General features: G+C 37.0%; 1 protein-coding gene across 1 annotated transcript in view; it reads right to left on the reverse strand.

Annotated features, from left to right (window-relative positions):
• Positions 1-17,118, reverse strand: part of LOC306769368 (phospholipid-transporting ATPase ABCA1) — a gene marked incomplete at both ends in the record, with an annotated part of 181,952 nt that extends 164,834 nt beyond the window's left edge. The window contains 8 exons of the mRNA XM_079257951.1: positions 704-899; positions 1,810-1,896; positions 6,078-6,275; positions 8,225-8,352; positions 10,630-10,757; positions 10,881-11,022; positions 11,242-11,335; positions 17,053-17,118. Coding sequence (XP_079114077.1) covers positions 704-899; positions 1,810-1,896; positions 6,078-6,275; positions 8,225-8,352; positions 10,630-10,757; positions 10,881-11,022; positions 11,242-11,335; positions 17,053-17,118 — 1,039 coding nt within the window. The remainder of the gene's footprint in view (positions 1-703; positions 900-1,809; positions 1,897-6,077; positions 6,276-8,224; positions 8,353-10,629; positions 10,758-10,880; positions 11,023-11,241; positions 11,336-17,052) is intronic.
• Between the last annotated feature and the right edge of the window lie 4,746 nt (positions 17,119-21,864).

Raw genomic sequence — 21,864 nt, forward strand, 5'->3', positions numbered from 1 at the left:
AGGAAGCACACAGCTTTGAAATAGAATGAACACAGCTGATTTGATCGGCCACAGCAGATGCCATCCGTTGACACATACTGCAATGATGTATTCCTAATCAAACCCAGTTTTCAGCTCAAGCGGAGGAGCCTGCTATGTCACAGGTGCCTGCTCCTGTCTGAGCACGAGTGGTCACATCCTGTGCACCCAGCACAGCTGACTGCACTGTGTCCCGTGCATCTCTAATTCATCTCCCCTTTACACCAGCATGGATATTTTCAAAGCAGGAAATATGAATGGTTCCATGTAATTAATGAAATATAATTACTGTGACTCTTTCTCTATTTTCTACAGTCTAAAAAAAGATGCTTGCAGCAGATAATTGACACAATACTCCCCACAATTTCAGGAAATACCAATACATCACAATACTCACATATAAAATAGAGGAAAAATGTTGTTAGATCAGTTATGAAGGCTAAATCGTGCCATCCATACTGATTTCACAGCAATTTCCCATTTTCCAAATGCAGTAGAGTTTAAACAGTATGTGGCTGCACAATGACCACAAATCAGACAGAGCACATTAAGCATCACAGATTTCTAAATTGTCTCCATTTCCTGCCTATGTATAGTGCTGGGAGTCTAAAACATAGCTAAATGATTGAGACACAGGCTATATGTGACAGCTTTTCTTTATAAAGCAGCTCGCTGCAGCACTTACCGGAACTATTGCCCGTAATGGAAATTGACTCGTTGTTCGCCATCTGTCTGGGTGAAGGTAAACTGAGGGTCATATTGGTAGAATTGAAGTTAGGCCGCTTTCCACACAGCAGCATATTGATACTTCCGATTGAGTCCTCCTCGAAATCCAAGGAGCCAGCTGCCTTAAAGACTGCAGTGCGTTGCAGCATAGCAACCTGTACCAGGAAGTTAAAGAAAAACTGATTTCAGATATATTTCTAAGAAAATATTCTCGATATTTTAGTAGTTTTAGAACACCTACATTTTTTCACTAAACTATCATAATTCAAGTAATCCAATTCAAGAGTCCAACAAATGGCTTGAAATGGTACAAAAGTAACTGGTAAACTGCCAGATTACAACAACAACAAAAAAAAAGGTTACCCAAAACTAAATAAATAATGTCCATTTCAGTATTGTGCAAAAAGTCTTTCTTCAGGGACCAGAAAATGGGCAAATTATTTAAAGCTTTCCTGCAGCAATAAAAGGTGATCGCCCCTTTAAATCTAGTGCCAATTATTCTTACAGGTGTTCCAACTTTGCTAGACTACTTACAATGATCTCTGTCTGCATAAAAGCAGTGTTTGAACACATTTTGGTACCATAACCTGATGAGCATCAGTTGAACAGTTTTGTACTGCAGAAAATGGTTTATTGCTAGAAAAAGGCCATTAAAACTACAGGAAATACAGACCATAATACCTCTTAAAAATATAGACTTTTCCTCCAGAGAAATAGCAAAGAAAGTCAAGGTGTCAGTGAGTATAGTTTCCTACACCATCAAAAGGCAGTCAGAAACTGGGGCAAATTCTGATAGGAAAAGGTCTGGCAGACCCAAAGTCACAAGTAAATCTTTAAAATAAATTTTGGTGTATAAATTGATTCTGTGATTTCTTTTTTGATTTTTTGTACTATGCTTTAATTTCAGAATACAATAAGACGTAACCCTAACTGCACAAGTTTCAAGAAATAACTTGAGAAATTGGTCATAACTTTGACCAATAATATATATATATATATATATATATATATATATATATATATATATATATATATATGTATATATATAATGTCAATAGCACAAACCTCCTCAATAAATGGCAGTGCATTTAAAGTGGTTCTCCTCATCAGCGCCGCAGTATCCGTTGCATTCAGGTCCAAAGCCAAAGGTAACTAAAGGGAAATTTGGTTTAGAGAATACAATAATGCAAATCAGAAGAAATACCAACAAGAAAATAAACATATTAACTGACAAATGAAAGAAAAAAACCATCATCAAGTGTTTTTTCCTTCCCACTATCGCCGCTTGCATGCTCAGGATGGGGGATTGGATCGAAGTCATGCCTCGATGCAATCAGTTGGTTTCTATTATAGGATATGTATGAATTGGCTTGAAATGATGTGTATGTTGATTCATGTATGTAAAGTGCCCTTTGACAACATTGTTGTGAAGTGGCGCTATACAAATAAAGTTGAATTGAGTCACTCCATGCTGCCATGTTAGCTTGAATGAATTTTGTAACTTCGTGTAGTCCTGAAACACATTGTTCCACTTCACTTATTGGAGTAGACAAACATATTTATCACCAAAACTCCCTGTAGGGTTTGAAGCTGATATAGATCCAGTAAGTATGAAAGTCAAGGCATACAAATGACAATTTCCCACTCATCAAAACATCAACATACCCTTGTAACCTATGTCTGACGTAGCTTTGTCATGTTCAAAAAGCTGGCTTTCATCGGACTAAACATTTCCCACAATAGGATCATAGTGATCATTCACAAAAAACTATCTAACTAACAGCTTTGTATCGACATGTAAGTAGAATAACTCCTGGACAGAAAAATTCTGCCTTAAGTGTTATAGAACTTTATGATCTTCATTCTAAAGGTTGAGTGCTCATGTTTTCCTTTAATTTGTCACTTATCTTCATGATACCTATGACTAGTTAATGCCCACATATCAGCTAGAAATACAAGGCATATATTCTCATAAATGTACCATGGCAACCATGCATTTTGACCAATACGCTGTATCTTTAACATCATTAGCCCCAGCAATGTGCTTTCAGATGACAAGTGTTGTGCTAGCTGACATTCTGAACAGTGACATTCTGAAGGCCACAATATGAACAGAATTAGACGAACTAAATGGCATGCCCTTTCAACCACTGTCATTTCCATGCATCAAGTGTCAAGTATAGCCTGTGTTAAGGGTTCCGTTGTTGTTTTTGAGGATACAAAGTCACAAAGCCCAGAAATTAATGCAGGATCAGGGTGAAGAAAGACTAAAAGTGAAAAGATCAGAAGCCTGGATGGGGGTATAAAGCAAAGCCTAATGTGGGACACCGCTTTATAAATTATAGATAAAACTCGTCACAACCAGACCACCTTAAAAGCAGCATTCAAACAAATATCCTACTTGTCCTGAGGTTATTCACTCAGGACTACTTCAATCATGAAATGAAAGGCAGATAGCTGAAACAAAGGAATGAAATTCAATGACTTCTATGTAATTTTGATCATCCAAATGTCACTTGCAAGTCACTTGCATCTGTGGAGACAGGCATTTGCCATACTTGTCCCTTTATGAGGTACTGGTATAGTAAATTCAGTCACAGGGCAATTTTTCTTTGTTATTCTGCTTATTTTTATGTTAGGATACAACTGAACTTAATTTCAATGGAAAACTAAGAGATGCACTCAACAGAAAATGCATGTTAGATGAAAAGCTTATTAAAAAAAAGGACTTTTATTTTGGACATATATCCATACAGTTCTGCATGTTTCATACTTATTCTGTCAGGATTTTTCCTGTTTAACTTAAAAAGCATCACAATGTCTAAATCAACCTGCTGCTCACTGCTTCACTGAAAGATCCTAAATTCCTCCCTTGTCCTTTTTCTTTATGCTTGTTGTTGTTATCACAATGATTCAGCAATGTCAAGCCTTAAGTGTGAAGGCTTGATGTTCTTTTCCATCTATCTGCTTGAGGCGCTGAAGAGCTTTCTCACCATATCTTGTCTGGGATTTGTTTGAAAATGCCTGTGGGCTTAAATTGTTCAAAAGCTCTCTCCTACGAACTTCCTGTCTTATCACTTATTTATTGGATTTGCTGTCCCATATATTTTCTCTCAAAGATAAAGTCTACGAAAGATGCAGGCTTTCATCATCCAAAAGGGAATGAGGAGATTTAACAGAATTCAAGAAACATTGCTTCTGATAAATTATTCCCACCTGACTGTGGAGATGTACTTTAGTTAAATCATGGTAGGACACATGAGGCGACATGATAATGACAGCCTTAAAGATGAGAATCGGTGGTGGGAAACAAGTTTGTTTGTTTTTTTTCTCAAAATACAATGAAAATATGTCAATTGAAGGACTGATGTGTCGTTGTATGGTTCTGCCTTGAAGCACCAAACTAACATGATTCAACATTTAACTTTCAAATTATTTTTATGGAATATCGTTTTTAAATTATATTCAATTTACTCAAATTTGGAGGCCCACTATAGTTTTCAAATGGAGACCGCTTATTCAGAAAGTAGGTGGTTGAAACAATATTCGTGCAACAAACACAACTAAATTACTATTTTGCATTTCAGTAATGTTATAGTTTGAATAAGTAGGGGGAGCTCAGCTCACCTAAAAAGCAGAACTCCCCTAAAGATAATCAAATGATTCTTTAAGGGGGAGACCTAAAACAGTCAAATTTCAGGTTACATTTAATCTTTCCAGAAGTTTCCTGGTGTCTCTTAAAAAACAATAACATTCTGTTTTTTATGACTTTTTTTATTCATGATGTTTATCAAGCTAAAACATGAAAGGGGAGGTTGAAAAAAGGTTAATCAATTTCACTGCCCAATCATTCTGGCACAGATTATTATGCTATAATCACAGCTGTATGCTTAGTTAAAGGTCAGCTGTGTAATATATGGACCAGTAATAATAATAATTTAAAAAAAAAAAAAAAAAAAGCAAATTGCCTGATTTTGACTTTTTGATGTTTTACCATTTGGTAGTCTGTTTTTACTGTATCTGATGTCACAATTGTGACATTGTTCCATCAGTGGAGAGCAAAGTATAAGTTGCCAATATGAATGGCTGTTAGGCAACAGCTCACAGCTACTTTATCTAACGACAATGTCAATTCTTCAGCTTTTGGATTTTTTTTGTGTACAGCTGACAGCGAGACTGCTGCCATTTTGCTTGCCTTGTTTTCATTTTACTGTTTCATTGTGTGATTTTCACATACAAGGAAGGACTATGTCTTAGCCTAACGAGAACTTTTTTTATTATTCCTGAGGCCGCAAAAACAAACTGGTCTCATTTTTGTTTCCCTACTTTTGAAATAAACAGGAGAGACATCATGTGTTTGTATCAAATTTAAAAAAAAAAAATTCTATTTGCCCTCATACACTCAGATTGCTTTACTTGGGTCAGTTACACCAACACACACACCTCCTTCAGAAATGATTCCCATAACCTGAAGTTACCCCTCTAACAAAAAACTGAAAACGCTATTCTTGAGGTTAAACACTGAACTTTTGTTGCGACCTGGACTTCGCCTTGCATATTGCGATCCACAATTTAAGAACCGTAATTAATTGCAACAGTTTCCTATTCACTTTATCCACTGTGTCATTATGTCTTTTATCTCTGCAGTGATTGGCTGGAGTGGCACGCTGGGTTGGATATAAGGCTGGAAATGGGCAGTGCTCAGGTGAAGGTCTATATGTCTTTGTTTGGTTATTTAGGTTGGGAGTTTCCAGAAGTACAACTTTCAGTTTGGGTTTTTTGGGTTTGATTTTCTTTTGATTTGGGGAGCAGCCCAGATCCTATGACCCATCATGTAGCTGGTTTGGGACTGCTCCAATTTTTTTTTTAAATTTATTTCCGCCAAGGGGTCTCTTCTCATTTTGTTCCCTTGTTTTATTTAATCAACTTCTGTCATTTTGCCATTTTGTTCTTTTCTTTAGGGACCGTAACAGTTGTATTTGGTCATATTGGGTGAAAATATTTTGTGTTACGTTATGACTGTTCTGTCTGCAGAAGTACTGAACTTAGAAATTTTAATACAACAGTCATTGATCCAGACATTGCAATTTTTAAAAATTACAAGTGAATGACCTTGCAGGGCAGGAATTGGAACTTTTTAGATGACTATAATAGGAAGATTTATTGCTCCCTATCAGAATAATCAGTGATAACTCACTTGCCAAGCTTTCAGGATTTCTCAAAATCTTCCAAAGTGTGTCAAACCTCCAGAGTTCCTTATAGTTCCATCAAACTCAAATGAGAGAAATTCTGAGATCTGTTGCTTCTGTGGGCGACAGCGGGGAAAAGCTTACCTCAGAAAGCACTTTCCTCGCATCCAGGTTTTGCAGGAAGACTTGCTGGGTGTTAATCAGCTGCTGTTGAGTGAGGGAGCAGCTGACATTTTGAAAAGCTTCCCTCTCATCTTGGCTGCTAAATTGGACATACTCATCCAGATCCGTCCCCTCACACAGGATGCTCCTCAGATTGCCTGGCCTCGGGAAGCCCATCATCTGAAAAATAAACACCCAACTTTGGTAAAAGTTGCCAAACAAGAGAACTTTACATTTTTTTCATTATTTCCATCTCATCATATGTTAAGTGCTATGGGCTGCTGTACACAAAGAAAAACCAAAGAAAAACACAAATCTTTGCTAAACTCTTTTATAAACTATAAATAATGAGGATTTTATCACTATCTTAAATTTATTAATACACATATTCGCTATACATGAGACACCAGCAGCTTTAACATTCTGTGGTGATATGTCACATTGGAATCCAACATTGTTATATTTGTGAAAGAACATTTTTTTTTTTTTTTAGCTCCAGTCTTCTCATGCCTCTAAATGAATAGTTTTGATTTTTGACCGTAACCAATTTGATTCTTTGCACAAGCCAAATCAGCAAACAATGTTGCCTTAATCAAGCCTTTTAGGTAGAGTACACAGCAAGTGAAATTGAGTGAAATGGGGAATGAATCAAAACAAGGAAAAGAAAAAAAGGGAACAAAAAGCTTTTATTTTTAACAGGTGAAGGAGTGGTACACACTAGAGCCATCTGCTTCTGCTTCTTACCTTATATTGGAGATTTTGTGCTATTTTTAAATAAATACATTATAAAGTTGATTGGTTTCTTTTTAAATAAAGTGTGACAACAGCCTGGAACACTGGTAAACATACACCGACAGCATATCTCACAAGGAAGTGATAAAGAGTGAAGGCGCATGAACATACCATGAAAGCAAACATACAACTTAAGTGTGGTATTGATGTTTAATGAATTAATTCATCACTTGCAAACCAGTTTAGTTGTGATTATAAAGTGTTTAAAGTAACCGCATGTCAGATATTAGCCAAGATTAGCCAGCAAGTTGGCAAATCATAGCAAGTGGCATTCATTCCCTTCATGCCACCATGTTAACATTTTCAAACGGCGCTCTGCTAGGAGCAAACGCAACCTTGCAAACATCATGAAATGCCAAGTTTTTTTTATATATAGTTGGACTGTGCAGTAATGTGGACCTAGAGAGATTTCTCACTGAATAATTTAAAAGCTCTAAACAAGAAGACCACATTACAAGAATTGATGTCTGATATTAACAATATTTCATACTGGTACACTGGCTGCATGGACCTGGGTGTAACTTGCCACTGTTGCCTGCTGCCCTGCAAATGCTCTGGAAGAGGGATATAATCAAAGATGTGTTCAATGCAATCATTGGTTTATCTTAGCTAAGCAATTACTTTTTATGAATTGGTTTGTAGAAACACCATTCGTATCAATTAATTAAATTAAATTTAATTGAATTGAGGGAGTATAAAGGATGGATGGATGGATGGAAACTAATTCATGAATTTACTTTTGCAGGAGGATCATTATTTAGTCTCTTCCAACATATCTGCAATAGAAGTGTGAATAAGTCAGTAGAAGTCTGTGTTTTATGTGCTATAATAACACTTGCAGTCAGACCTTAAGAGGTAAAGTGGCACATACTGATTAGTCCACCTGAGACTCTTTCAAAATCAGAAATAATACAGTTTAGATCAGGTCATCAAAGAGCCTGGAGCAAAATGGGATGATTTCTGTCAGTATGGAAGGTGTTCCAGTCTCCTGTTCGAATTACCTTTTCCCAGTTTTTATAATAATACCTGGTTAACATTTATTACTCTTATTGGTATCCATTTCACACTGAATTACCTACTGTTGGTCATTTCACATGACCAGAGGGCTTTAATTATTACTGTCGAGACAAAAAGTCCTGAGGGTTTCTCTTGGACATTTCATTCTGAAATATTCAAGCACAACACTCTTGGTCCATTTCTACTTTGGAACATTATGGTTGCATTTTAATTTATGAATCACACAAGAAGGTGGAGCATCCTATTCCTAAGAAATTTAGGTTCTTTCTGGACAAAAGAGTTTCTCTGTTTTCTCTTAGCAAGCAGAGTAGTTTACTTACCGGATTGAGTTGAATCTCAGCGTTCATGAAACTTTGGACCACTGTTGGCGGCACGGACAGATTTTCCATCAGATGTGAGGAAAAGGTTTCATTTCCTCTTAAAATACTTTTTAGGATGACCCATCGAGCTAAAACAAAGAGAAATAGAAAAAGATATTAAAATTTCAAGATTAAATTATTGTCAGTGCTAGTTTATCTAAATTTGACATTGATGGTGACGGCAAATATGGAGGGATGCCAAAACTTTTACTCTTTATCAGCCTTATATTTGCAGTCTGGCCGATGATTCATCATTCCTTTTTCTTGACACTGCAGATATTCTAGCAGCTAGCCCTGCATCCTTTTGTCTGTTCTTTTGCATTTACACACTACTGTGCACCAAAAAATAATTTAAAAAAAGAAGAAACGCATCTGGAATTCAGTGTGGAATTATGTGCAATTTGCCTGGACACCTATGGCAAAAACAGACAGCAGCCAGAACTAACAGGGCAAAAACATTTCCGCTGTGGAAGGTCAACAAGTGGATTTATCCTGTTGCTTTAAATAAAAGGCTTACGTGTTTGTCTTTAAAATCTCTGCAATGCAATTTCAGTGTCAGGTGTTACCCTGCCATTTAACAACGATGGCCATATCTTGAGGAAATGGGAACATTGCAGAATCCAATTTGGTCCTTCTGTGCTCCCCGTTTTACGTGGCATCACAGTCTAATTAATCTGAGTTCAAGGTGAGACACTACAGGCAAAAACACTCTCAGTTTTTAAATTTTGGCTTATTTTTCTTTCATATTGTGTTGTCTTTTCACATGTCACACCCATAGCCTTAGTAAAACACTTTCTTGATTATAGTTGCAGTCAAATTCATCGTGATCAAAGAGGGGTTGAACACTTAAGATGGATGAGATTAAGAAGTGGATGATTTGTTGTTCAAAGGGTTTTGTCCACTATTACAATAAACTGATAGGAAATTATGCCTCTTTTCTTTCCAGCATGCAAATCATCAAACCTCACCCATACCAATCATGCTGTTTGGTGAATCACAGATCAGTATTTTACTTTTTGCATACTGAAGATTCTCAGAATACAAGCAGCAAGATTCCTTATGTTTCTTGACATGGGTTAGATGGATACAGTAATCTGTTTATATGTCACTTTCTGTTGATTAGCTGCCAAAAGATCATGTTCAAAAGCAAGCAGTTAATGGTATGTTCTCATCAATGACAGCGAATAAATGTTTCACCTATAAGGGAGCCCACTCCAAATGCATTAATATGCAATACTTATTCCACAGTTGCTTTCTGCATCCTGGGACACATTGGTGCTATGGAGATGATGAAGGGGTTATGTAATATAATTAAATGATCACTTTTGCAATTTGAATATGGGTAACTCAGTCAATTATGTGAATAGGGGTGGGGGGTTGGTGCATGTTGTGCCTTTCAAGGTTCAGCTATGAAGGATGCTTTGTAAAAATCACTAGAATTAATTACACTGCTGGAAACAACTCTCACCTTATACAACACCTTGTGGTACCTACTGATGACATATTATTACGCTCCTCATGATCACAGAAGCTTCAGAGGGGATTGGCAGGGTTATGATGGGGAAATGGAACATGCTCTGCATTCATCCCCAACAAGGTTACCTTTCTGATTGAAGTGACCACCTGAGTCTTTTTAATCAACCCATGGCGAAAACAAAATAAGACAACACAATCACCTTTACCATCTTAGTCTTTTGATAGTACTCCATTCCCCATCCTTGCTCATGACCTTTTGTGCTCTCTCCTCAGACTGCAAGTCCCATTAATTACGTCCAGGCTTAGATCTTTGATGGATTTAATCTTGTATATTACAAGCCAGCGACCCCAAAAATGCTAATGTCCCACAAGCTGCTTGTTGAACAGCAGCCCCCCACCACCACCACCACCCTTCCCTGCCTTTTTGCAAATTAGGTGCTGCATGAAAATCTGAATATCATCAGACTAAATGAGCCTAATGCAAAGCAGCAACTTATCAAGACAAACGATCTGTCAGTCTGCATGGCAAATTGCATCATAAATAATCACACGCCATTGTTTTTGAGGGATAAAGGAGAATAACAAATCCTCCAACTTGTCATCCTCGTGAAGGGGATACTTTCCTTGATGGAAAGGACTAAAAGGCAAAGCAGAGTGATTTCTGCTGAGGCTGAGCATTTGCCATATCAATTATGATTTGAAACATTACTCACTGGCGATTATATTTTATGCAAAGAAATAAAATATTGCCCCATTAACCTTGTTGCTCTTTATCAATTTCTGTTTTTGGTTATAGCCTCAAAATAACATCCTTTTATTAATGTCGCTGCCTAACGATAAGTCCGTCAAGAACTTTGAGGAACTGCCACTACACTTACCATTCAAATTACCATTGAAAGGGTTTGACGTTGACAGGATTGAAGTCCACTGGTCGACATCATCTGCCAAAGACCGTGCCTTACTGATTAAAGATCTGTTCACCAGTACGGTTTGCAGCTCTATCAATATCCCAGCGATTCTTCATAATCAGAAGGACAGAAAAGTTCACACACTGTCAGAAAATGCTTTGAAATCTAAAAGGCATAATGAAAACATTTTGTGTCAGTTCAGGTAACAGAAAAGGGAACATCCCAGTGCATACATGGAGTTGTTGAAGTTATTGACTTGGCCTGGCGTCTCCCCTGGTGTTGGATAGTTCAAACAAGGATTCTCGAGGTTACACATCATACCTTGCAGCCAGGGTAGTACACCAGCTGATGGCATGGCTTTATTTGGGTAGTGACCTATGGGGAAACAGATGAATATACTTCACTTTCTTCCACCCAGTATAATGGTTAACTCATTGTTATTTTGTAATATCAAGTGATATCAAAACACATTAACAATTATGTTTACATCAACATTCATGTATGTACTAAATTAGGAGTACAATATGTTACATTTGTCGTTAAAAAAAACAGGACAACTTGCCCTGTAAAAGCTAATTAACAACTTGTACTTACATTGGTCTTTGTAAATGGGCTTATTCGTTGACCTCACCCACACCAGTATAAAGAAGAGAAAGAGAGGCCATAGCAGCTCAACTACCAGACGCACCTGCCAAAACAACATCAATGAAGTCAATTAATTTGCTTATGGAAAACGTCTTTGGAAGCAATATTTGCATTGCATTCTCTTAGATCAACAACAAGATATAATAACTATGAAAAGGTATCATGAACCAGCAAAAGTGTGGTGACAAAAAGCAAACAAACTGTGCTGCAACACAAAAGAGGTTGAGATTTGGGGGAAATATGGTTATTCACTTTGCTGGACTGATGCCAAAGTTTCATTTTTTAGCTACACATAATAACTGGATAGCCTGTCTAAACAAGGCTATAAGTTGGCCAGTGCCAAGAAGTAGTCCCCATAATCTGATTATGGTGTGTGAATTCAATCAAATACTGTATTATATAGTGTCAAGCTAAGCTAACTGGGAGTTAAAATTAAAAAGACTAGCTTTTAGTATTTGTTGTACACCACAACCAGTTTTTGTAAATGTATATTTTTTTGCTAAATATTAGTTTAAAGTGGAAAAAGCATCTCCAAATTGAAATTATCTAAGTATTTCTTGTTACATTATTAATATTTAAAAACAAAATCCACACACCACAAAAGCTTTCAGTTTTTTCATTAGCTAACCACTTCCTGTGCTGCATATGAGTGTTAAAAATGAGGTCAGTATCATGCCAGTATAGATGCAAATGCATTAGATACAAATGCATTGCTCTTTATCTAAGTGGAAAATTGAGAAAGCAGTCTCTGGCAGTGACTCCCCAAACTGAAGTTCTCACACACACTTTTTATCTTCTCCTTGCAACACTCAGCTCTCTTTCGGATGAAGTATGTCAACCATTCAACCATTCATGCCCGATGTGGCATGTCGTGTTTTTAGTTCTACCTCTGGGAGTGGGTAGAAAGAAAAAAAAATCAAACAAAACACACATGGATGAACTTTCAGGATTTACTGTTGAAAATATCTCTCTGTCTCTTGACTGTAAGTCAGGGACAACTATGAATGAAGATTAAATCAAACTGTAAAGCAGAAAAGTTTAGTTTCACTTGTGTTATTTTCCACACGTGAACATATAAACAGAGCTGCATTGTTACAGGAAGCCTTGGACTAGCAGCTAGCTAGCTATTCACTCTTTCATTATTGAAATACATCTTCCCGGAAGTGTGATTTTTCAGAACTTGGGCTGTTTGCCTTCATTGCAAGGAAGTGATAAAAACAAGAAAAACTGGATTAACGCAAAAAGGTGTCAGGTGTAAATGCTGTCAGTAGACGCTCTGTGGACTGATTCTGTGTAGCACTGCTGTGATACAGTTCAGGCTCACTACAACGCCTGCCATATTATTCAACTGGTACTTTCTGCAGTCTTTTACCTGACAGGATTATTGAAAACACCAACACGTTATTATTTCTGATGAAAGTGTATAATCTGTGGCAGCTAACCTAAATATGCTTTGCTAGTTAGCATTACTGTTATCTTCGCATTACTGGAAAACAATGCCTGCTGGTGTTCTAGGTTGTTGTTGAACGGACTCACCCGCAGCCCCAGAGAAGAGACAACCTGTCATTTCCTGATGATCTTGAAAGCCCTAGTAAATTTATCCACTTGATACTTTTTGATAATTCATGTATTGCTGGGGGCTGCACGGTGGCGCAGTGGCCTTTCTGTGTGGAGTTTGCATGTTTGCTTGGGTTCTCTCCGGGTACTCCGGCTTCCTCCCACCATCCAAAGACATGCATGATAGGTTAATTGGTCACTCTGAATTGCCCCTAGGAATGAGTGTGAGCGTGAGTGTGGTTGTTCGTCTCTCTGTGTGTGGCCCTGTGATGGACTGGCGAGCTGTCCAGGGTGTACCCTGCCTGTCGCCCACAGCCGGCTGGGATAGGCTCCAGCTTCCCCGTGACCCTGAATTGGAATAAGCGGTTCGGAAAATGAATGAATGAATGAATGTATTGCTGGTTAGTGTACATGGCATCTGTCTGTAATATTACAAGCTCACATTTTAAGCGTTTTCCTTCAAAGAAGTTTAATATGTATTCATAAAGTTCAGAGTTTTTGGCCTATTTTTCAATGTTTTTCTTTTTTTCTTTTTTTTTAAATTAACAAAAAGAAAAATCAAAGTGGAAGCAGGGCAAATTTACTGGCACTGCTTTTGGTCTACTTTAAACAAACTGTGTGCTTCTATGGAGAGTCAGGTTCATTTGGAGTAGTGTGAACACTAATTAGCACTCAAGTGTGGACTAAAATTATTAAAGTCTGGTCCTCTTGAAAATGGGGGTTTAGTGGTTTTTATGGTTTAGTGACATTCAGTAAACCAAAGAGGAAGTGACAAAGAGTCACAGCATGTTGGATTGCTTGCTGCCTCTCCTGATGTACGCAGCATCTTGGGAAAAGTAAAACAGATTTTAAAACCAAAGTAAAAACAATAGCCTCAAGTCTGTATAAACTCGTTATTGTTCAAATAATTACTTGTGAACAGTCTGGCCAATCAATGGACTGGATTTTCTCCTTGTACAATTTTTTGGTCAGTGGTGATTTTGCAAAACACTGTCTATAGCAAGAGGTTACTGTAAATGTGTGATTCCAACTGGTTTGCTTTGGTAACATGAATAAAAACCAGTCTGAGGGAACTGAAGCTGCAGTTCAATTACATTTTTTCACAAAATAAAAGTAATATTTGTAAGTTTCGACAAACAAAAATTGCAATTTGCAGGTGTTTCCATTGAACAGCGTTTAGCGGATTAGCTTAAACTCTCGTAAAATCTCGTTCCTCTCATGAGATTTTTCCAAATTTGCAGTTTACACAAGGTAGCCACATAGCATGAAATTTGGGGTTTTCTACTTGCTGCGGAGAATTTGCTATGGATTTTCTTAACTTTTCTCCCTCATTTTTTTTTCTTAAACTCTGAAAATTGTTTTTTATTCCACATTGCATGATCTTTACCGGAAGTGAACTAGTCATGACCCCTCACGCAGCATCCAGGGACATGTAAATGCAGAAAAAGTGTTTGTATTACAGTTCTGTGATATTTTTCTATATCAAAACATCTGACAAACCACCTCATGAGAGCATAAAAACCTTTTAGCTAAATTTGAGACTTTTTTCAAATTGTTTTATTTTATTGCGATATTTAGTTTTTGCGCAATTCGAGGTGTAATGGAAACAAAACTTGAATCCCCTGGAAGTTCCTGACGTGAATGTTACCTTAACTTATAAGGATGATTTAAAATATTTAAATAAATCTGTATCCAAGTAATAAGAGTATAATTTTGAAAAAAAATGTTTGTAAAATATTTCTGTGTTTGAAAAAAACATAGATTTTTTGGTGTTTTTTTTAAACATTTATCTTTGATAATGTCACACCTTTAGTTGTGTTTGTGCCAAACTTAATGTCTTGCATGTTATGTAGCAAGGTCATGTATTAATATTCTACATGACATTATTAATGTTTTTAACCCAATGTAACATATGTTTAAAAAGGCAAATCATTAATCTAGAGATGTGTTTTTTCTCCAATAATACCACATACTTCACACCTGTAAAGTAAATTGCTGAGAAAACAGGATCTAAACTCTTTTTTTTAATTCATGGTCCCACACTGTTGTCCTTCCATGGTTTTACATGTCCCTTGCCGCATCATGACACATCACCTCTACTCTCAGTCATGCACTCATCCACTAAGCCCTTGCTGCTAACCTCAGCTGACCTGCTCTGCTTGCACACTCATCTCCCCCATCACATCTGGTGGAGTGACCCGCTTAGAGGAATCAGCTGAAAAGCTCCAGTCAGCCGTTCTCTTAATCCTGCTACCGTTATATGTTCAGACACTGTATCTGATGACGAACACCAAATAAGAAGAGAAGACATCTGTTCTTCTCTTGGCAATAAGACCACAAAGATCTGAACATTGTACTATTTGCAAGAGAAATCATGCACAACCGTAACATTTGTTAATGACTGGATGGAAAAATACAGAAAATATTACTGTACATAAATCTAAAAAAAAAGGATTTTTTGCTTGGGCTTGTCATCTATTCTAAAGAAAAAGCATGGAGAGGAAACAGAGATTATGGGGACTTTTTCAATGCCTGGCTCCTCAGGCCTTTGCCATTGGACACCAGAGTCTTTGTGAATAGATAATCTCCTCCTATGAAATTATGTGAAATACTGGACCATAAAATCAGTTTCATGCCTGTTATAAAATCTTAAAATGCTTGGTGAGGCATTCATATAATTGGTCATTAACCTCCACAAGCCCTCCAGAAGCACCATTGTCCTTGCTAACTCCCACTGGTTTTGTCTAATAACAATATTTCATGTTGACATTGGCCAAATATCCCACATTCCATGCACAAAACCGCCACTGTCTGCTCACATGTTCTTGGGGAAAAGTAATCCCATTTTTCTTCCTGGTACAAATGATACCACCCTGTTCTTCCTGCCAGCTGATAAAATTAGGAAGGCTAATATTTCCCAGGTGCAAAACTGTAAAACTACAACTAACACAGCTTTAAATTATTCCAAAGAAATATGAGTTTTGATTTTTTTTTTTTCTTCCCTTTTGTGCATATGTGAAGACGGCTTTTGTTCTACTCAGGCAACAGAAGCGCTGCTGTGCTTGAACCCCTTGCAAAACAAGTGGGTGGATGTGACTCCCATCCTCACTGCAAGGGAATAAATCAAACAACAGACTGCAGCTTTTGTAGCAGCCATGTCAGCCTCAACAATGACTCATAAGGCTCCCAGGATTTCTTGACTACTTATTTGGATCTTTAGAATGCTGTTGGAACATTTGGGCAACTGTTGTCTTCCTATATCATTGAAAACATGGGCATTGAGTCTTGCTGTAATACTGAAAGCAATCGGGGACAATTGTTTAATATCTTTTCAAAATCATTTGTGCAGGTTTTTGCATTCAAGTAAAAACCTTTTTAAAGAATCAATTGCTTAGATTAAAGCAGTTTGGAAAAATTCTTGTTTAGCCTGAAAATATTACTAAGCCTCATTATCAAAAAATGAAGCCCTCTAAAGACCAAATGAGCATGTGGTCTCTTGTTTACAGCTGGAAAAGATGCACTTAAAAACTAACATATTACATTTCTGGCTCTAGTGACCTTTCTGGAAGGAAGCTTGACAGAAAAGGGGCAAATAAACCATAAAACGGGGGATGACAACCAGAACAAGGTTGCAGGCCGGGTTAAGAACATCAACCTCTGTACTAACAATGCCTGCTTAGCCAGTTAGGTTGCATGGCACCAAAGCGAAGACTATTTCTCCTCTCTCTACTCTACTGTTAGTTGAAAAGTGAAAATTAATTCCCTATAGTTTTATGGTAACATTCTTATAACCCTTTCTTTGTGTGCAGAATATTTGTCCTTCATACAAAGCATTTAAAACTAGGCCAAAGGCTGGCTTTGTTAGATGTTAAACACAGGCAATGTGACATAACATGGATATAAGAGAAATCAACAAAAAAAAAAAACAAAAAAAAAAATTGAAGGTGACACTTTGAATTGGTTGGTATTAAGATAAGATTGTTCTTGTTCTCTGGAGGGAGAGTTAAAGGCAGCTTATTTCTTTAGGAGACCAGTATTTGAAGTAAATCCCCCCCCATATTACCTCTCCATCCCGTGAATAACTTAGGTGCCCTTGATAGCAAAAACCTGGGACCGTGTCCTTATGCACCTCCACTGCTGGCCGCTTTTGAGTCGATATATGTTGATGTGTAAGAAAAAGAGGGTTTGTGAGGACAAGCGTACCTTTTGTCTCTTCCGGAGAGTGAAGTTCTTCCACAGGAGTAGAGTGAACTGCGTCAAGAGACCCATTACAGCTTATCCTGGCAATATCCTGCCAAAGCGTCGCTATGGCAACTGGCCCACTTAATAAACCCTGGAGGGAATAAAAGGCAGAGTTTGGTTTTAATACAGAGGAGCAATGCATCTTGGGGGAGTGCCACTAATCACTCGCTTCCCCAGGCCTTGAGGCTTATGGTGCAGCACCTGTTCGAAGAATTATTATCACCTACACTCAGCACTTCTCGGGACGGAGCAATGTCTCAGCATGTGGGGGTTACACAGCTTGCCTCTACAGTGAAAGAATCTTTATCAAAGACTGTGTATTTGTATGGCCGTGTCATACAATGGAAAAACCTTTCTTATCTTTTCAAAGAGAGCATTACTAATCACAGTTTCTGTCTTACTGACTTAGTAGACCAAATCTCTGTCACTTAATCAGTCTTTATAAAACTCCAAAAAAAAAAAAAATCTAAAATGCATGGGCAACTCCATCACTTTTCATGTGGACTAAAGACTGCTGTAAAATCTTTATAATATGTTTTACTAGCTACTCAACCCTGATTACACAGATAATAAACAAATAGGTCTACCATGTCATTTTTACACGGCTCTATCAAGTATGACCTTTATTAAAACTTCAGTCTTTCCACTGACTAGATGTAATTTATTAGCTTGCAGTGAGGAGTTACCATTCTGTGCCGCTCAAATGTTGCCTCTGAGTGCACTTTACGGTATGTTCCGTATATTCCTTTCGTTTATTTAACTAGAAGCCACATACACATAAATATGCATGTATTTTGCACATTGATATGAATGCAGTATACAACATAAAAGAAAATGTGATATATTACAATCTCACATTGCCCACATTATAAAATATACAAACTAGCATAAAATAGGACAGCAGAAAAGACATACATCATTCATATGTATATATATATATATATATATATATATATATATATATATATATGTTTTAGTCTTAATTTTGACTTTGCAATAATGATACAATTTAATAAATTGTAAAGCATTGCATCTGCTGTTTATTTGTTTCATAACTCTCGTGCTTCTGAACTTACCATAGTCATATTACACAATATTAAATAAAGGTAATGTTAAGTAAACTGCTTTAAAGATGCCAAGTACTGATCAGAGCACCAACTGGATTATGAGTTATTCCTTCAAGCTCACTCCAATCATGTGCCCTCCTTAAGTTCTGTTTGTGTGATATGTACTTAAAGACAACTAATATTCAAGGTGTGTTAATGTGTTTGTGTTTAAAGGATGTTATTTTTAAGATCAAAGTAGGTGAGATGGGAACTAGGATGAGCTTTTTAGCCCCAGGGCAAGTCTGACAAATGTTCTACCTTTTAATGCTCCATTTCCTCTGTGCAGGTACCATCCTCTCTCTGTGTGTTTACATTATTTAATGCTATTCACGGATGTTTTATTTACCGTCTGGAGGAAGTTAAAAAAACATTAAAAAAAGTGTTTTAATTAGCTTGTGTTTGAGTGTTGTATGCCTCCAATAATCTACATCACAGTTTTGATGAAGTGTCCACACTGTATAATTTACAGACTAATGTCTAAATTAGCTGGCAAGAGCAACATGTGTCCTTGTCCTTTCTAGTTTAACTCAATTGTTAATCAGTTAATATTTTTTTTTAACATTTTCTAGAAACTACGAGATAATAACCCCCCCTTCAGAGTAGTTTTCCTTGTAGTGCTCCATCCATTATTTGCGTTAGTGTTTCATACATGCTTTTCTTAGTCTATATGCTGATTAACATAGTTGTTGAACTGTAGCAGGAGGAAATGGTCTGGGTGCTTGTATTGAAGCGTGGTACACACATGAACATAAGGCTCTATCAGCTTCTTGTGTAACTGACTATGTGCTGCCTTCTCTTGCACAGCTTTCAAGTATGGTGGCCCTGAAGTGTCACAGCCCACGTCTCAAGTGTTGCCGCCGGCTCCACGGCCTTCGTTGTTGTTTAATGTGGCGTGTTGTGGCTAATTGTGTTGTGGCTAATTGTGTTGTGTTGTGTTGTGGCTTAATGTGTTGTGTTGTGGCTTAATGTGTTGTGATGTGGCTAATTGTGTTGTGTTGTGGCTTAATGTGTTGTGATGTGGCTAATTGTGTTGTGATGTGGCTTAATGTGTTGTGTTGTTGCTAATTGTGATGTGTGGTGGCTTAATGTGTTGGATTGTGGCTAATTGTATTGTGTTATGGCTCATTTTATTGTGTTGTGGCTAACTGTATTGTGTTGTGGCTAACTGTTTTGTGTTGTTGCTAATTGTATTGTGTTGTGACCAATTGTGTTGTGGCTAATAAATATATATTAATATATTAATGTATAAATATATGCCAAGATTAAAATCTGTAACTTATTTCTCCTTATTTCCACAGGTCTTCCTGAATAAGTGCAGTTGTACATGTTGATCTGTCTTTCCTGTCCTCTCCACCCCAACCAGTCGCGGCAGATGGCTGCCCTCGCTGAACCGGGTTCTGCTGGAGGTTTTCTTCCTGTTAAAAGGGAGTTTTTTCCTTCCCACTGTCGCCGTGCGCATGCTCAGGATGGGGGATTGGATCGAAGTCATGACTCGATGCAATCAGTTGGTTTCTATTATAGGATATGTATGAATTGGCTTGAAATGATGTGTATGTTGATTTGTGTATGTTACGTGCCCTTTGACATCATTGTTGTGAAGTGGCACTATACAAATAAAGTTGAATTGTGTTGTGTCTAATTGTGTTGTGTTTTGGCTAATTGTGTTGTGTTGTGGCTTTTGTTTTGCTGTGACATTTCAGGGCCACTGTATTCCAGTCTCATCTTTCGAAACATGTAAGGTACAAGAAAGGAACAGCTCGGTACCACCTCCACACTGAAATCACGTCAAGCATTAAAGCTAAACAACATCTCCAAGGAAATACTCAAGCCATGTGTCAAAACGCGTGTGTGTGTGTGTGTGTGAGGCGCTTTAGTATCTGAAAAAAGGGAGATTTGTCTCGAACATATGACATGTATGTGTGGGTGAGAGTTGTAGGAAAAGCCCAGCTCAAGGACCTGTTTCCAATTCCACATCTGAAAAGGAGACAAAAACGAAAAAGGAGCACGCTATTGTGCGTTTCAGCCCCATGTTGCAAAACACAATGAACACAGCTCTCTACAGAACAAAAACCATAAAGTGTGAAGTGCTTTCCAGATCATCATTTTAATCTACAACTTGGAGCACAACGAATAATTGAAATAAGTTCCTTTTTTTTTGCCACTTGCTGAATTAGTTTTTCTCTAGATGGTGGCTATCAGGCACCAGCAGCAGCTTTTCACCGTATCATTAGTTCCAAAGGAAGCCCAAAAGAAATAGAGGGGAGAGAAAAACTGTCGTGCAAGAAAAAAAAAAAAACCTACTCAGAACATATAAGTGCTGATGCATGCCTGGCATTTGGGGCCTGAGGAAAGTGAAGTGCATTATTTCAGCCTCTAGGATATTCGAAAAAGAAAACAGATGTTTGTCATCCAGCTTGAGAGCAGAGGACAGTGGAGGATGACTCCAAACATCACTTACAAGAGGGGTCGCCTTGGCCTTCTGAAGAGTATAATGGTCCCTGTGCTCCTTCCTTCAATTTTTCTTTTTTCTCAGTTTATCTCCAGCAAATACTCAAGCTGTGCACAACCTTCAAGTAACAGAGACACTGCAGACTACAGATATCCTGGTCATACTTTAAAAATTGAATTAAGTTCATTATCAGGATCACTAATAATCAAATCCTGATTTAAAAAAAAAAAAAAAGAACTTTTGGTTGGTGTTTTAATTCAGCCTCGCATTTCAATGCACAGTGCTTTGTTAATTGCTAATTATCATGTTAAACTTATTCTCAAAAAAGCTATTTTAAATATAAAAATACCTTATTTTCCTGAATAAAACTGTTTTAACTCACCAGTTTTGCTAGTTGGTGAATTTCAATGAGGAGCCAACAGTGGCCCAACTGTGATGCTTTTAATGACATCAGCCCACAAAATATTGCATTCAGCTTCATTACATAACAATGAATTTTTATATTTAACAATTATTAGAAGGTTTTACTTTCAGATGTTATAGTTTTACTCCTGCAATTTAACAAAAAACTTCATAAAAATTAGCAATGTTTTAGCTTCATATTCATATTCCCTGTCAATAATAATAATAAGCTATACAATTTCTAGAAAATTTAAAAGATTTCTTTGAAAAAAAAACTGCATTATATAAACTGTTTATATGTGTTTTGTTATGCATAATGTATGCTGTCATTTTACTGCATTTATGCAGTAAAGTCAAAAACATTTTAAATGCTTGCTGTAGGAAAATGCATGTATGGGCTAAGGCTCAGGATTAGTCTTTAAATGACTCAGATAGGAAATAATAATGGTAATACTAATAATACCCGTGGCCTTTAGTTGGACTGCGTAGTTAAGAAAATAATGATAATAAAATAATTTAAAAAGGAAAATTAATTATATCTTATGTGCAAAATATTGTAAATCAATAGTACCTGAATATTACAAATACAACATGAGGCAAAACGCCTGTCATTTCAGAATGTTGGAATAGCCTAAATAATATGTCACTTGATAGTAAAGATGATTCAGTTATAATAATTTAAAAGTGAGATTTTTATTTTTTTTTTTTTTTACTTAATGGGACAATTGCACTTGAAGAACCCCACATGTTTGCTTTCTCAAATGACTGCAGGTAGCATAGATTTAAATCTTTTTCCAGTTTAATAATGACTAACTG

The sequence above is a fragment of the Telmatherina bonti genome (genome assembly GCF_933228915.1).
Source record: "Telmatherina bonti genome assembly, chromosome: 18".
NCBI lineage: Eukaryota > Metazoa > Chordata > Actinopteri > Atheriniformes > Telmatherinidae > Telmatherina > Telmatherina bonti.